We start from the raw sequence: 15,797 nt of genomic DNA on the forward strand, positions 1-15,797 counted from the left end.
TGCGTCACACTCGAGAAGCGCACGTGGCGCACATCTATTGCGCGAGGGTGAGGCCTCGAGTGAGCGAGAAAATAGAAGCTCGCGCGAGGTGAGTCACGCGCGCGCGAGTCGGTGCAGGCAAGCAGCTCGCGTGCTTGGCTTCCCTCGCGCGAGCCTGTCGCACCAAGAGGCAGTGCGCAGTGTTGACTTAATTTTTTTTTCTTTTGTTCATAATTTTTTAATGTGTGATACTTTTAACTTGTACCAGATAAATGGACAAATCAAAATTTGCATTGCATAACCCACCCGGACCGATTAAAGAACCGGGAATGATGAAGATACCTTGTGTTGATCACTTCCCTGGGCGTATCACGAGTATGTGCAAATTAGATGTCGTTGTTAATGCCATCCGGGAAAAATTAACAAGGCAACAGTTAAAGCTATTCAAAGACGATATATTTGGGCATTTCCTATAGTGCCGGAGCTATCCGTTCAGTGGCGTGATTGTGCACAATATATTGCTTCGGCAAGTGTCACATGGCGATGGAAATGACAAAGATGAGTTATGGTTTCAAGTTGGCGACCATTTGATACTGCTATCGATTGGAGAGTGGTGCCTAGTAACGGGACTTTGCTATGGCGAAAAAGTATTCCTGACGAAGCATAAAACAAATCATAGGTTACTTCATAAGTACTTTGGAGGCAGGATTCGCGATATAAATCTTGGCCAGTTCGAGGAAATATTTATGAACTTACGCTTCAAGACTATGAATGACACCGATGCGCTAAAAATTGCCATGTTTTACTTTGCTGATAGAGTGCTACACGGAAGAAAGGATCATTGTCAAATCAATTTCAATTTACTTAATGAGGTAGATGACATAAATCATTTTCGAAGTATTTCGTGGGGTCGTTTGTCATGGGAAACAATATATAAAAGCATTGATAATGTATTGAACGGTAAAGCCAAAAAATTTAAGAAGGCAAGCGCAGAAAATTCATTGCATAGAATTGAGAAATACAACTTTTATGGCTTTACGTCAGCAGTGCATGTGAGTGAAGAAGTTTTTTTTATAACTTGGTTTTGTTATAATAAATATTTAATGACACGTTTTTTTACTTCATATCTTTCCTTGTTGAAGGCATGGATTTTTGAAGCGATCGAAGGACTACCATTAGAGTGGGTGGAGAAAATTAAGAGGAAGGGTGCTCGGATCGTGCGATGGAAGCTTGTGGCTTCTTCAAATATTTACTTCGGCGAAGTGTATTCATACCTGAACGAGCGTCTTGTAAGTCATTTATATGTATGTTTGTATATAAGTATTACATAATATATGATTATACTAATTGGAAATTTGGTAATCTTTACGACAGGATGACACCATTTTCCAAACCCTGAAACCGGATGCAAAGGAGAGAGCCACAAATTATTGGAAGAGTGTCGAGGATTACGTGCCATATTTGCCAAGTTGGGTCCGTAATGTGGGTATCATCTATAATATCATTGAAAACCGGATGCAAAGTCATTTATATGTTTGTTTTTTTGGTATTTACTGTTTTCTGTTTTACTTGGTGCAGCACCAGCCTTTAATCAATGCGCCATCCAGTACAAGGCCAAACGAGGTGGATCCTGACCCCACAAGCCCAATAGGACTGAAGCATAGTCCTGTTGAGGATGCCGGTGCTGCCGACGACCATTATGAATTCGCACATGATTCAGATGACAGAAATGAGCCAGAGGTAACTTCTGTCGTCTTGAACATTTACAATGCACATATACATATCCGATATTTTGTCATTACTTTCTTATTTGCGTAAATTGTAGGCAAGGACTAAGTTCCGCAATGATTATTTCGTTGGACGACTGGATAAAATAGAGTCTTTCATTCACGAGTTGAGGTCGGAACTTCAGACTGGACACAGTTCCATTAACGAACTGAGGTCAGAACTTATGGCGGAACGCAGAGAAGCACAACAATATAGAGCAGCGGCCATGGGGTTTATGGCTTCGTTTGGCGCGGGTGCTTTAAAGGGCGCGTACGATGATTCTTTGTTTGGTCCCGCACCCTCGGTGAGCAAGTTTTGTATGTTTTCGTTATGTTATTATGATTTCAAACCCGAAATTATGTTAATATGTTCATCTCCTCGAAACAACAGGCCCCAGATTGCTATGGTCCGAACGTTGATGCTGGCTATGGTACGCATACTGATGCTGGTAATGACGACGAGCACACCCCTATGTCCTTGTACAATCTACATGGGGAAATATGTGATGACAGTGTACAGATATTCACGGAGGCACCTCCCGGCGTTAGTAAGTTTGGGCGTCCGTACCGACCGTCGTATATATTTGGCAGTCCTTACTTTATTCCTCCTTTCAAGAGAGTTAGAAATGTCAGGGCTTTACCCGCACTCAACATTACGGACTATGAAATTGATGAAAGATCGAGTGTGGATATGAATCCGCTTAGGGGACTAGAAGACTCAAGATTATGTGAGGAGTTTGATCAGTGGTTTGCCGGCAACATTTCCGTGGATCGACTCGTCCAACAGTCTCAAAATTTCTTTGAAATACTCATGGGCAATGCTTCGATGGGGTGGCTTGGTGACGAAGTAAGCGTGTTTAATGGTCAGTACATTACAATACACAATAATATTTCTGCTGGCATGGATATTGATATAAAATTACTTGGTATAATCCCTTCACAGCATATTCACACGTATTACCGCTTGATCAGCGAGAAGCAACGGCGGTTTCCAAATGCACTACCACAACGCGTCACGCATACAGATACATACTTTTGGGCTTGTTTTCAAATTTTATAATCATTAATTATAATTTCGATGTTTTAAATATCTCAAAATGTTATTAATTTTTTACTCATCGTGTAATAGGTGTTTCTAAAGCAATTATGGAATAATGGTAGTTGTGATGTCAATTCATTACAATATGGCAACAACTTGAGCAGCTATATGGATGGGCAGGAAGATCTCATGTTCAAACCGTTTACGGATGTCGATATGGTAAGAATTGTCACTCAATCTTATGGTAATTGTGTATAAAATATACTAATTTATTTATGTAGATATTCATCCCTGTGAATTTGGGCGGCGATCATTGGGTACTAGCTCGAGCGGACCTTCGCGCGAGGAGGATACGGATTTACGACTCGTTGGTTACCTTTCGCGAGGACAAAACATATTTGCGTAAATTCAAACCTCTTCAGGTCGTCTTCCCTCAATGGCTTCAAGATGTTGGATTCTACAATATTCGATCTGAGCTGCAGAGTACCGACCCTTGGAAAGTAAGAATCGTTAAGGATGTGCCCCAACAATCACCTGGAAGTGGTGATTGCGGTGTATTTATGTTGATGTTTACAATGTATTTGATGTTCGGGCTAAAACTTGATTTTGATAGTAGCCACGGGCATTACTTCAGGAAGAAAATTGCTGTAGATATATTCACGGGCGATATTGCCTTGTAAGTCGTTGTATTGTATTAAGACTTGATGTATGGATGTAGATTATTTTTCTAATAGATATAAACTTTTGATATATTCATATATTTAGCTATAAGTAATTATTGATCAACTTTAGTACTCATCATGCAAATGAACATAACATAATATACCTCATTACATATAATTGTAATATAAATTATAATAAGAGTTCATAATTCATAATTAGTTACAACGACACAGTCAGTTTGGATTCGACACAATGGAATTTTTACATCTCTTGCGGTTATGACCTGGTTGGTTGCATTGACCACATCTCACAGTTCTTCGGTTAACATCCTCATCGATAGAAGGAATTCTTAACTCTGGACGACGACCAGGTGGTGGTGCTTCGATCGGTGTGTTAACTCTGATTTCCTGAATTTCTTCTGGAATGTCCCAATCTGTCATGTCCCCAACCGGCTCTACTAGTTCTGCATATGCCATGACCAATGAATCTTTAAAGTAATAATCAGAGCAAAGACTTATGTAATCCACACGGACGATCAGACAAGCAGCAATTGCATGCGCACAAACAAGCTGATCGAGTTGGAATACTCTACAGGAGCAAGTTCTTTCATGAATGTCAACTATCCCTTCCTTCATACCACCACCCAAAACATGAAATCGATGCTGAGACACTGGCTGAACGGTCATTCTTTCGGCCAAAATTCTCCTTTCGCCGACTATCTCATCTGCCCACGTCGTTAGACGAGTGCTCATCAATTCAGCGACAATTTTCCTGTCATAAAACCATTGCTGTAATGTTTTTCTAAAGTGATCAACAAGATAAGTAACAGAAAATTTTTGCGGTTCCCTCATTAAAGAATTCACGCTTTCTGCAATGTTGGTGGTAAGTATGCTGTATCTCCTACCTTCAAATTCGGACCTTGCCCAATTACACGTGCCCACATTATTCTCTAAGTAATCAGCCGCGGCCGAGTGGAGCATCCACAACCCTTCAAGTTGTCTTTTAAATTCTTCGTGTCCATATGCCTTTGCTGCATTAATAAAAGCTGGCTCGAATTGATCCCAAATAGCTTTGGACATCCTGAATTTAGACTTAATGTTGCCTTTGACATGATAAAAACAAACTCCATGACTAGCAGTGTGAAATGCTTTTAAAACGGCTCGCTTGATGGCAGTGCATCGATCAGAGATAAATACTAACTCTGGCCTATCGCCAATCACTCCGTGTAACTTCGTCATAAACCATTCCCAAGCATCATTGTTTTCTGAATCCATGACCCCAATAGCTAACGGATACAGTTGATTATTACCATCCAGACATGTTGTTACAAACATGCTTCCACGATATAGCCCCTTCAAATGAGTGTCATTTACAGCGATCACAAGCCTTATGTACTGTGTGAAGCCCTTAATGGAAGATCCAAGCGCAACAAAGTAGTATAAGAAATTATCATCTCCATCCCGCTGGAGGTGTGTCACTGTGCCCTCATTCGCTTTGGTCAAAACGTGAGAGTATTTGGGAAGTAAGTTGTATGACTCTGCAGGGTTCCCTCGTACTATTTCAAGACCGACTTCTTTAGCCCGATATGCTTGCTAATATGTTAACTGGACCCCGTATTCTTGCTGCATGTCTGCTCTAATGTCATTCGGCGTGTATATCCGTTTATCCTGAATACATTTATCCGCAATAAGATGGCCAACAACCCGACTCCTAACTTGGCGGAGGCCACTAGGCAAAACCTCATTAGAGCACGTATGAACATTGTCAACTCTTCTCACTACCCAAGGAACATTATGCTCATCCGAACCTCTTGTTGCGCGAAGACGCCAATTACATGATTCCGAAGAACAATGAGCCTCAAAGCGTGTCGTTGTGGACCGTGCAATCTTGAAATCAAACTTTTCCCGCAAGGCTACTTTGCGCAATTCCAGTATTAACTCATTCTTCTCAACGAACAACTTTCCCACACCAATGTCGGCAGAATTACAGCTTCTAACTAAGTCTGGAGCAACCAAGTTTGAAGGCAAAACTGGAGCAAGACTCACCAGGTGATCAACTGTTGTCCTCCTCCTCGAACGGGCTATCGGAGGAATAGGTCTATTCTCTCTATTGTTAACAGGAATATCATACTGATGCTCATCCTCATTATTGATAGGAATATCGGAATGACCAGTGTCCCTATCATCAACTTCAGTATTAGAGTTCATGCCTTGCACATTATCAGCTTCTGTGTTGTTGGTGTTATAACCAGGATCATCATAACTGCGGAACTCATTATTTTGAAATGGAGAGTAATGTTGCCCTAACGATGTCCCTAATGGTAACACATTATCTTCAACATCCGCTATCGTGATGCCATTATCATCAATAGTGTCATTGTTTTCGTTGACTGGTGAGTAATGTTGTTGGAACGACATTTGTTGTGGTAACACCTCTTCCTCAATATCAGGGACAGACTCGTTTGCTCTAAACGAACTTTCACTTTCCACAAGTGGCTCAGGATTTTCGGCCATAACTCGAGGATGTGTGGTGACAAATATAGGGATGCATCCATAATTGACCACATCAGAGGCCATGTGCAGCACAACATTAACCATTTCATCATTAAATATATCCATAGGTAGTGAACATGCACGATACATTGTGTTACTAGATCTCAAAGTTGTCTTCATCGACAAACTATATTCAATATGATTTATCTGTAAAACTTCATACACCTTTGCCATAAATTGCTCAAACGTACAATCTTTCCGAACTAAAAATGTTGTATTTTTCGTATTCACGTATTCCGTACGACCATCTGCTAATGTCTCCCACCAACCGTCATAACATAATTGAAGTACAACGGAATCCATTAAACCTAAAAAAAAACAAAAGAGATAAGATTTCACGCTACAAAACCTAGTAAAAATGAATATGCAGTACATTTATGTGGATGAAATGAAGTATACAATTTTTGATTTACTTCGTCTCATCGTAAGCTTCGAAATGATATATTATACGCCTAAAACGGACACATGTAGCCCAAGTTATTACTTTCGGAAAATAACTTAAATTTAGTGAGACATGCAGTGGGACATGTGCCTGTCTCACATAAAACCAGTAAATTTATGTGAGACAGGCGCCTGTCCCACTTGCCTGTCTCACATAAAACCAGTGGTAACAAGTGAGACAGGCGCCTGTCTCACACGCCTGTCCCACTTGCCTGTCGCACGTATTTTGGTGAGACAGGCAAGTGAGACAGGTGCCTGTCTCACATAAAACCAGTAGATTTATGTGAGACAGATGCCTGTCTCACTTGTTCTGGGCTTTTGTTTTACTCGATTTTTCAGGGGTTTCAATGATTGATTTTCATTTCTCAACTCAAACTAACTACTTTAACAAGTCACATTGTTTTGTTAATGAAAAATAACAACATTTGCAATAAAAACTCACTTCAATTTCGAAATCAAATGATAAAATCAATAGATTAAAAGTTTAGGTTATGGTAAGAGTATAAACTAACCTTAAGAAGCTCTCTAATTGATAATTATATCTTCAATTATGTAATACTTGTTTGATGAAATTTGCTAATTTATTGAGAGTAATGGAGTTTGTTGAGTGATGAAATTTGTTAAGTTGAAAAGGGAAAAGTGGTGGAAGTGCTGGAATTGATAAGGGAAAGTGGCATGCCTTTGTAAATTTGATAAAAATGATGAGGATAATGTAGTCCAAAAATAGGGCGTTTGGCTAGTTATGATAGAAAAAAGTTTGAGGAGTTAAAGTTGAAAAATGCCTAATTTTTTTGACTATTTTTATAAATTTCCCTTGAAGTAAAGGGTTAATATTTAAAACAAAAAATATTATTATTTTTTAATTGATTAGATAATTTCAATTAAACGTGGATTTAACAAAGAATTGAGAAGAATGTCAGAGGTTCTACTCTTCCCGAAAGCATCGGCTGCAGCCGCACAAAATTCGTGGGATTCGTGTGGGCTTTTCAAGGTCCAGATGACCAAGCCCATGTGTTTTATACAATTTGGTCTTGGGGCGCTAAAATTGAAGAACAACGTTTGGCACGAATTGGTCGTACACATAATTATCATTGAATATTTGATAGATTATTACAACAGAGCAAAATATCCAACATAAAATACCAAAAAAGAATTTTAGCAAACATAAAACAGCAAAATATCGGGAAATTAGATATTTTCAAATGGAGATGTTGTCCGGATAAAAATTTTATAATGCTGTAATTAAAAATCTATCTATCTATTTATATGTATTTATATATCTATATAAAGTTGAGACTATTGATGTGGCATCAATATTTTTTATTTTCGTACATTATTTATTATTTAATAAATAAAGAATTTTTTTAAAATTTAACTTTTCATCTTCTTATAATTAATTTGATTGTTATTAGATAATTAATATGTAATAGTTCATCAAAAGATTTATTATCTTCTCTAATTGAAACATTCTTATCATAAATTAAGCAATAATTTATAAATATTTTTAATTACTCTTTTCCTCTGTCTTACCTTAATTGATAAGCAGCGACAAAAAATATGATATCTCACGTAAATATAAACACGACATAAAAGAAAAAAAAGTAACAATGACTCTAAAATATGTGTTTTTTTTTTTTTATTTTAGCTCTCACTTGCCTAATCATGACAAATATTGTAAATGCACCTAGCATGATTGATCGCCTTAACAATAATATGAAATCATGTTATGATCTTGCAACAATACTTGAAGTTAGCGGAGGCCTAACGAGTGCTGGAACGCGTTAATGGTGCTGAAATTATGTTCAAATGAGGTTGTTATATTCTTCCTTAATAGCCAGGCTGATATTGGCCCTGACTGTTGCGCGCTATTGATATCATCATCCGTAATTGCTCGCCTGTAATATTCACCTCTCTCGGATTCACTGCCGAAGAAAAGAACAAACTGAGAGGCTACTGTGATGCATCTGCTCCTCATTCTCTAGGTGGCCTCGCGATTATATATCAGCTTTAGATTTCTAAGGTTTTGGCTTAGACAAGGTGCATTTATGACACTTCTATTTTTGTGGTGTTAATTTAGCTAATGTAATTTTAAATAATTAAAAAAGTATTTTTGGTTTTAGTTTTGTTTTATTTTTTCATTTTTTTTAAGTCTTGCTTCTTAATCAAATAGAATAAATCGTTAAAAGTAGAATAAGAAAAAAATGATAATACTAATTTTTTTTTTTCAAAACCACATAAAATGCGGTTCTATTTCCAAGTTATAAATAAGGGTCATCTTATAAAATAAATTACGTGTAGTAAATATGATTTTTAAATAATAATTTTGATAAAAATATGAATTTAAAATATTAAATATTATAAATTTTTTATCATATAAGTATGAGATTTAATGTAGTATAAAAATATGTGATAAAATCAATTTAATTTTAAAATCATAACAGTTAGGGTTTATTAAATATTTTAATTCTATAATTTTTAAACTATGGCTATGGGAACTCAATAATAAACAAGACTGAAAAAGTTTATTCACTAAGTGATGATTAAAAGAGATGCAGAGAGTCAGGAGATAACAATTTATTGTCAGCAACAAAATTGTATTAATCATTGGACGCAAATTAAAGTAGTTCATTTATGGGCATTATCATCTTCGAACGACGTTGAGTTCTTTTACAAGCCTACCACATTTCACAGGATGCCACCAATAAAATTTGACTTAAAAACTTTTTTTGTAAAACACATTATCATTATAATTTTTCATACAGTATTTTGAAGAATCCAAATCTCCGATCAAATTTTCATTTATAAGAAAAGACTTTCAGATCCTGATATTAAAATGAATTACTAGTCATCTAGTGAACCTTTTAATGACAAGACATTTGAAAAATGATAATAGCTTTTTCTATAGAAGTGAAAAAAATAAATAATATTAGAAAATACACAATGCTAAATTTGCACTGTCAAAGCGGCAGCAATACCATGTAAGTTGAATTGTGCAAAAATATTCGACGTGGAACAAACACGATACATACAACACATTTACAGCTACACTAATGCAATCGAACAGCAACAGACGAAGTGGGGTTCGTAGTGAAAACCTATTAGATTATTTTATTTCTCTGGTACATTAATTATTGTGGAATATTTCATGAATTGGTAGTTAAATGAACACTATCTGACGATCCGTACCTACTGCCTTATTCATACTTTTTTTTTTTTTTTTTTTTTTTTGCGGAGAACGACTATTAGTGGTTACCATACGCTAATTTTGTTATAATATTAAGATTTAATATGCTATTATTATCTGTAAGGTGTTTATTCATATTACTAATAGTTAATAAAACTTAGACCTATTGATGGGTTGGTAATGGAGAAAAAGAAATAGAGAAGAAATAGAAAAAACAAAAGGACGGAATCAAAAGCGACAAAAATAAAGAGAATCTTCATTAAAATTAATTTAAAGCATGGACTTTCGATTTTGCCCCTTACCGTTAAATTTAACTGAGAAAATTACGAAATTAGGCTGTGTACATTGCTGTACAACGAGTAAATTTTATTAGATGCGCTCTGTAAAATGTCAATTCATTGCGGGAGTAGGTAGAAAATTACGTTATTGCATTTTAGCGCCCGCCAACGGCTCTTCAACTCCTCAAGCGACACACGATCCCAGATTCCGGTATAGTTATGTTGGGCTCCCCGCAATATATCCTCGCGTGTAATGACCATCGTATCCCTACAGGCACCCCCGTCAAGGATATTTATCAAAGTCCCGTGGATCCAATAACCCCCAGCCACGACAACTAGCATTTAAGCATTCAGCTCAGCATAAGGACTACGATCCTCTACAGCGGATTCATTAACTAAGATTGGTACCCGCAGTGGTTTATCAAGTGATTGGATTCTCTCGTGACCACCTGATCATCAAAAGCAGTCTAACGTGACCAAAAAAAGTGCCATGTATATGTACATCATACCGCATTCAATTCTAACCCGAAGAGGAAAATTTTGAAAATTCGTCTAAATGAAAATACCATAATAAATAAATACAAAACTGTTTTATATTAGAATATTCGTGCTCTTCGTGTGGGCTGTGCGTTGCAACTTTCAACCTATTTCCCTCTCCACGGCGATCGGATCGCTGATAACTTTCACTTCTGGTAATCTCGGTGCGTCTTTTTTTTCAAATCTCATTTTCTTAATTGCTATTGGTCTTATCATAAACACGATTTTATTGTCTAATAACTGATTATAGCCTTCGATTTGCATTCACTTCCAATCGATACGATTGTGTATCCTCTTTTTTTTTTTTTTTTTGCCCTTCCTTTTGCTATTCGCTGATTGTGTTATCTATGGTGCTGTTATTGGCGGTTAATATGGTGACTAGGGCAGGATTTTCATTGAAACAGAGTTGAAGATGTGGGGAATTATTAGGCAGAAAGTGGCTGCTGGAGGAGGTTCTCCTGTTGCGGTACTTCAAAATAGTATTCATCATGCTTCTTTTTTTAAACTGTTGACTGTTGTCTTATTGCGAATGCGATTTTTATTCCAGAGAATTCGCCCTGTGGTATCCAATTTGAGAAACTACTCATCTGCAGTTAAACAGGTAATTGTGCCTTTTATGACTTATTACTTGCAATGCGTTGATTTTGGCTGTATGATGCTTGTATTCTATCTATCTATCTGTATAGGCTTGCCTTCTATTTAAGTATTTACTTTTTCTAAGTTCATTATAGTTTTTTCTTTTCAGAGAGTTAATGGTATGAGAAATTACACATTTAATATTTATTTAAGGTAGCAATTTCTAGTTTGCGGCACATTGTTTGGGAATTCATTTTTCCAAAGTTATTTTGTCTACTACTGAGCTTAAGATGTTGTCGAATGCACAGATGATGGTGAGAGAGGCTTTAAACTCTGCTCTTGATGAGGAGATGTCTGCTGATCCTAAAGTTTTCTTGATGGGAGAAGAGGTTGGGAAAATTGATTTGGGATTTTCTTTTTCCTGGTCTGAACCTTAACCTTTCTTTTCTTGGTTAACGTGCGTTCATTCTATGTCTTTTGAGTGCAGGTTGGGGAATATCAGGGTGCTTACAAGGTTAGTTTTATTGTTGGAGATATTCACTCTGGTTCTTTTGTGTTTCTTGAAGGTCTTACAAGTATGTTTACGTTTTTCTAACTACTGGATTTTTATTTGCTGTTTTGTTTAGATATCCAAAGGGCTATTGGAGAAATATGGCCCTGAGAGAGTTCTTGATACCCCGATCACTGAGGTTATTGCTTTTACTTTATTTGAACAACTTTGTTGTTCCCCCCCCCCCCCCCCCCTCTTTTTTTAAAAACCTAATTCTTTTTGTTAGTTAATAAAAAATTTTATGGATTCTCTTTCTTTCTCTCGATTTCTAACTATCTATTTACCTATCTTGTATGCAAGTTTATATTAGTTATCGACCAATGAATCTTCTTGTTTTATTCTTGGCGATAGCTGTCTGCCCATAATAATTTGTGTCTTGCATGTTTGGCAGGCTGGTTTTACTGGGATTGGAGTTGGTGCTGCATACTATGGTTTGAAGCCTGTTGTGGAATTCATGACATTTAACTTCTCTATGCAGGTCAAGAGGGTTCATACTTTGCTTATATTAGTTGATTGAAGTGCTAGATTTTGTTCATGAACGTTAGAATCATATTTGATCAATTAAAGATTTTTACTGAAAAGAAGAGCCACATTCTTGAAACACAAGAGTTTATATTGAAGTGCTAGTCTCTCTTCATTAATGCTAGAATCATATTTGATGAGTGAAAGAATTTTACTTATTAGAAGAGCCACTTTGTTAAAACACAATGGTGGATAGTTGGCAGTGAAATTTTAGCAAATTGCGAGGGGAATGAGATCATATCTCTGATAATTCAGTTCAGAGCATACAATTGAAAAAGGACTTATATTCTTAAATCAGAAAAGATGGTACTTGTGTTTAAATGATCTTATTCTTGTTGGTTATGAAATCTATTCAAAACGCTATATGGGCCTACCAAACCCTTTCATGTTGACATAGACATGGTGTGTTCTTATAATTGCAGCATTAGAGGTGGGAATCCTCATAATTTCACTGCTAGTTTGTGTTATTCTCTTACCATGGCAGTTTAGGAATATCATGCTTGTTCAATATGATTTTCATTATAGGAATTTGTTAGTCAGATTTCTTCCAATGAGTACTTCTTGTTAATCTCTGTTGTGGTTTTTGTTGCAGGCAATTGATCACATCATTAATTCTGCTGCAAAATCAAATTACATGTCTTCTGGCCAAATATCGGTTCCTATTGTCTTCAGAGGGCCTAATGGTGCTGCTGCCGGAGTGGGTGCCCAACACTCTCAAGTATGGATCCCCAGTCTCTTCCATACCGTTCATCTTAATTGTCAGCTTTTAGTTTCTTCCTCTCCAAAATTATGCCAATTTGATTATCGTGGACAATTTATGCATTGTTTTCACACTTAACTTCTGATATCTTCAAATGTATCTTTGGTTCTTCAAAAATTTGTGAGCTAATATTTGACGACACTGCTTTTGTGTTCCTTGTAGTGTTATGCAGCATGGTATGCCTCAGTCCCTGGGTTGAAAGTACTGAGCCCATACAGTTCTGAAGATGCTCGTGGACTGCTAAAAGCTGCTATAAGGGATCCGGATCCTGTTGTTTTTCTTGAAAATGAGTTGTTGTAAGTAGTTTTGTGCAGTTTGATTCTGATATACTATTAGAATTTATCATCGGTTAACAAAAGTTAATGTTAACTTGAAATTTGTGCCTCAGATATGGTGAGTCATTCCCGGTATCAGCTGAAGTTCTTGATTCCAGTTTTTGCCTTCCAATTGGGAAAGCTAAAGTAATGGTCTTTTACCTTTGAAACTTGCTTGTTCTTTGATTGTCTTATTCACTCTTACTGCATAATACTGTCTTATCATCCGTTTACATTGCGATTATTTATTTCTAACAGATTGAGAGAGAAGGAAAGGATGTAACTATTACAGCTTTCTCAAAAATTGTGGGCCTTTCACTCAAGGTTTGTAACAGAGGGAGCTCCTCTTGATTTCTTTGAAATGTTTCCTTCTGAAAGTAATATAGTTGTTCCAAACAAGTCTTCCTAATCATATATCTAAATGAACGTTGCTTGGTTTTCAGGCGGCTGAGATACTTGCAAAGGAAGGAATAAGTGCTGAGGTAAATTGATGCTGGCATAAAGAACAATGTGTAGTTTCAAATGGTTCAGTCTTTTTCTTGCTGGACTCAGTTGCTGTCTCTTTTAAAACAGGTTATCAATCTGCGGTCAATTAGGCCACTAGATAGATCCACAATCAATGCTTCTGTCAGGAAAACTAACAGACTGGTAACAGTCGAAGAAGGGTTCCCTCAGCATGGAGTTGGTGCCGAAATCTGGTGTGCTTTCTTTCCACCAGCATGGTTAATCTCTAGTAATAAGTTATGAGACACTCTGGCATACATACTGACTCTGCTATTCCTTCCAAACAGTGCATCCGTTATTGAGGAAAGCTTCGGTTATCTTGATGCACCAGTTGAGAGAATTGCTGGAGCTGATGTTCCAATGCCATATGCAGCCAATCTTGAGAGAATGGCTGTCCCACAGGTCTTGTGTTTCTTATATGATTCTTCGATTGATGGCTGTTACAAGTTTCTTGTGTATTAAGGCACTTTGTGGGATATCTACCCTTGATCTGTGAAATGGCTAAATTGTAAATGTAGTCATTGTCCAATGGAACTGTACTATCAAATGCTTGTAAATGCTAGTTATTGTTTTCTTAGAGCCTTATGATCTTGGTTAATGGGTTTTGTACAGGTTGAAGATATTGTCCGAGCTGCCAAGAGAGCATGCTACAGATCTGTGCCAATGGCTGCTGCAGCATAAATGAACTGATTCTGCCCTGAAGCTTTGTCAGATCCTGGTTGGTTTTATTTGCACAAACTATTGTCTATTTATTAGTTTTATAAGGCTTTTTTTTCAGCTGGTGGCTTAAGGTCAATGCTATGGTTCTGAGTTTCAATTTGCCTATTTATTTAACGACTATTGGATCCTTTCCAGGAACAATAGAGGGATTGTACATTTTCCCCGTTCTCAACACTTTTTTGGGGGAATTGATCATGAAATAATTGGAGATTGTTGATGACAGCAGGAAATTTTGTGGCTCAGTTTTCTCTTGTTAATGTGGAAAATCAACAAGAAACCAGAGTTTTATTGTTTGATTATCAATGTACTTCTACAAGTTTTGTCAGTTACATGATATTTCATTAAATGGTGCGTGAATCTGAGTCGTTTGAATTCTTTCTTCGGATTTTTGATAATTGTATTGTCACTGTGAGAAAAGAGAAGGTGATGTGGGATTACAGAAATAATAAATTTGATGCATTGCCAACAATCCCTCCCTACATATTTTTCATTAAGTATCGTGCGTAATAGCAATAATAGAAACATACTGTGTTTCGGGCCCCATTTTCTTTCAACGAAGGAAGAGCCGATTCAGGGGCCTAGTGTTTGTGACTTGAACAGGGTTTTTGTACCGCCGAAACTCAAAGGCTAGCTTTTCTTACGTGAGATGGTTATTCTCACGAGTCATTAAACACTGGTAAAGGGGGCCTAGGAGTATCTGTTCTATTGCGCGACAGAAACAACCGAATTAACAAATAAACCTAAACTCGCCGAGCCGGAAGAATGTACAACCCACCGGAGTTAGCTGAACTGAAATACACAAGTGGCTAAGAAGTTGACTTGCTGGTGAAAGTGAAACCAAAGCTTTTGTTAGTAAGTATCATGATTCATGATTAATGCAAGAAGAGCATATGTAATTTCAATTTTCAATGCTACAAACCACACAATAATAATTTTACATCTGTCCGGTTTAAGTTTTAATTTCTAAACTTTCTTTTTGTTAAACACTAATTTATATGGTAAAACTTACATAAATTAACAGTATTGGTATCAAGAATTTTTTTTTTTAGTTAAGCGAATATTAAGTAATTGAATTATAATTTAGCAAGTTGACCCCAGTGGGGATTGGAAAAACTTATTGTTTAAGTGATGTTTTAATTTATTGAGATTCTACTGTATATTACAATCAAAATTCTACAGATATTTACAATTAAAAATTTAATGAGACAATATAAATCAAGTTTGTTATACACACAATTCATATTTTTATCCTCACAAATATTGGAATAAAATATACTCCACTCACATGCTTGTAGATATAATTACCTCGATTCAGTTTTGAAATTGAGAGGGAAATGGAGTAACAACCAATGATAACACAACTAGAAAATCTTTTATAAATTTATTCTTTTACAAAGAGATGTGGTTTAAAT

At 36.6% G+C, this 15,797-nt stretch overlaps 3 protein-coding genes across 7 annotated transcripts; 2 read left to right on the plus strand and 1 right to left on the minus strand.

The window, feature by feature from the left end:
* The first annotated feature begins 1,874 nt into the window (after positions 1-1,874).
* Positions 1,875-2,884, plus strand: LOC112099200. The gene is made up of 4 exons (XM_024186334.1): positions 1,875-2,050; positions 2,137-2,608; positions 2,689-2,788; positions 2,875-2,884. Exons 1-4 carry the CDS (start codon positions 1,931-1,933, stop codon positions 2,882-2,884), a joined length of 702 nt encoding a protein of 233 aa, XP_024042102.1. The 5' UTR covers positions 1,875-1,930.
* Positions 2,885-3,680: 796 nt separating this feature from the next.
* Positions 3,681-4,721, minus strand: LOC112099201. The gene has a single exon (XM_024186335.1). It carries the CDS (start codon positions 4,719-4,721, stop codon positions 3,681-3,683), a length of 1,041 nt encoding a protein of 346 aa, XP_024042103.1.
* A 5,765-nt stretch (positions 4,722-10,486) lies between these two features.
* On the plus strand, positions 10,487-14,854 carry LOC18045173 (pyruvate dehydrogenase E1 component subunit beta-1, mitochondrial). 5 transcript variants are annotated; one of them, XM_024186029.1, is made up of 16 exons: positions 10,488-10,603; positions 10,822-10,905; positions 10,987-11,040; positions 11,324-11,404; positions 11,503-11,529; positions 11,642-11,704; positions 11,957-12,043; positions 12,680-12,805; positions 13,010-13,143; positions 13,236-13,308; positions 13,420-13,485; positions 13,605-13,643; positions 13,735-13,859; positions 13,953-14,067; positions 14,278-14,383; positions 14,521-14,854. In XM_024186029.1, the coding sequence occupies exons 2-15, from the start codon at positions 10,852-10,854 to the stop codon at positions 14,344-14,346; spliced, it is 1,113 nt and encodes a 370-aa protein (XP_024041797.1). In that variant the 5' UTR covers positions 10,488-10,603; positions 10,822-10,851; the 3' UTR covers positions 14,347-14,383; positions 14,521-14,854. The 5 variants fall into 5 exon arrangements, with proteins under 5 accessions (XP_024041799.1, XP_024041797.1, XP_024041795.1 ...); XM_024186027.1 differs by having other exon boundaries at positions 10,827-10,905; XM_024186028.1 differs by having other exon boundaries at positions 10,488-10,594.
* The last annotated feature ends 943 nt before the right edge of the window (positions 14,855-15,797 follow it).

This window comes from Citrus clementina, unplaced genomic scaffold (assembly GCF_000493195.1).
Source record: "Citrus clementina cultivar Clemenules unplaced genomic scaffold, Citrus_clementina_v1.0 scaffold_4, whole genome shotgun sequence".
NCBI lineage: Eukaryota > Viridiplantae > Streptophyta > Magnoliopsida > Sapindales > Rutaceae > Citrus > Citrus x clementina.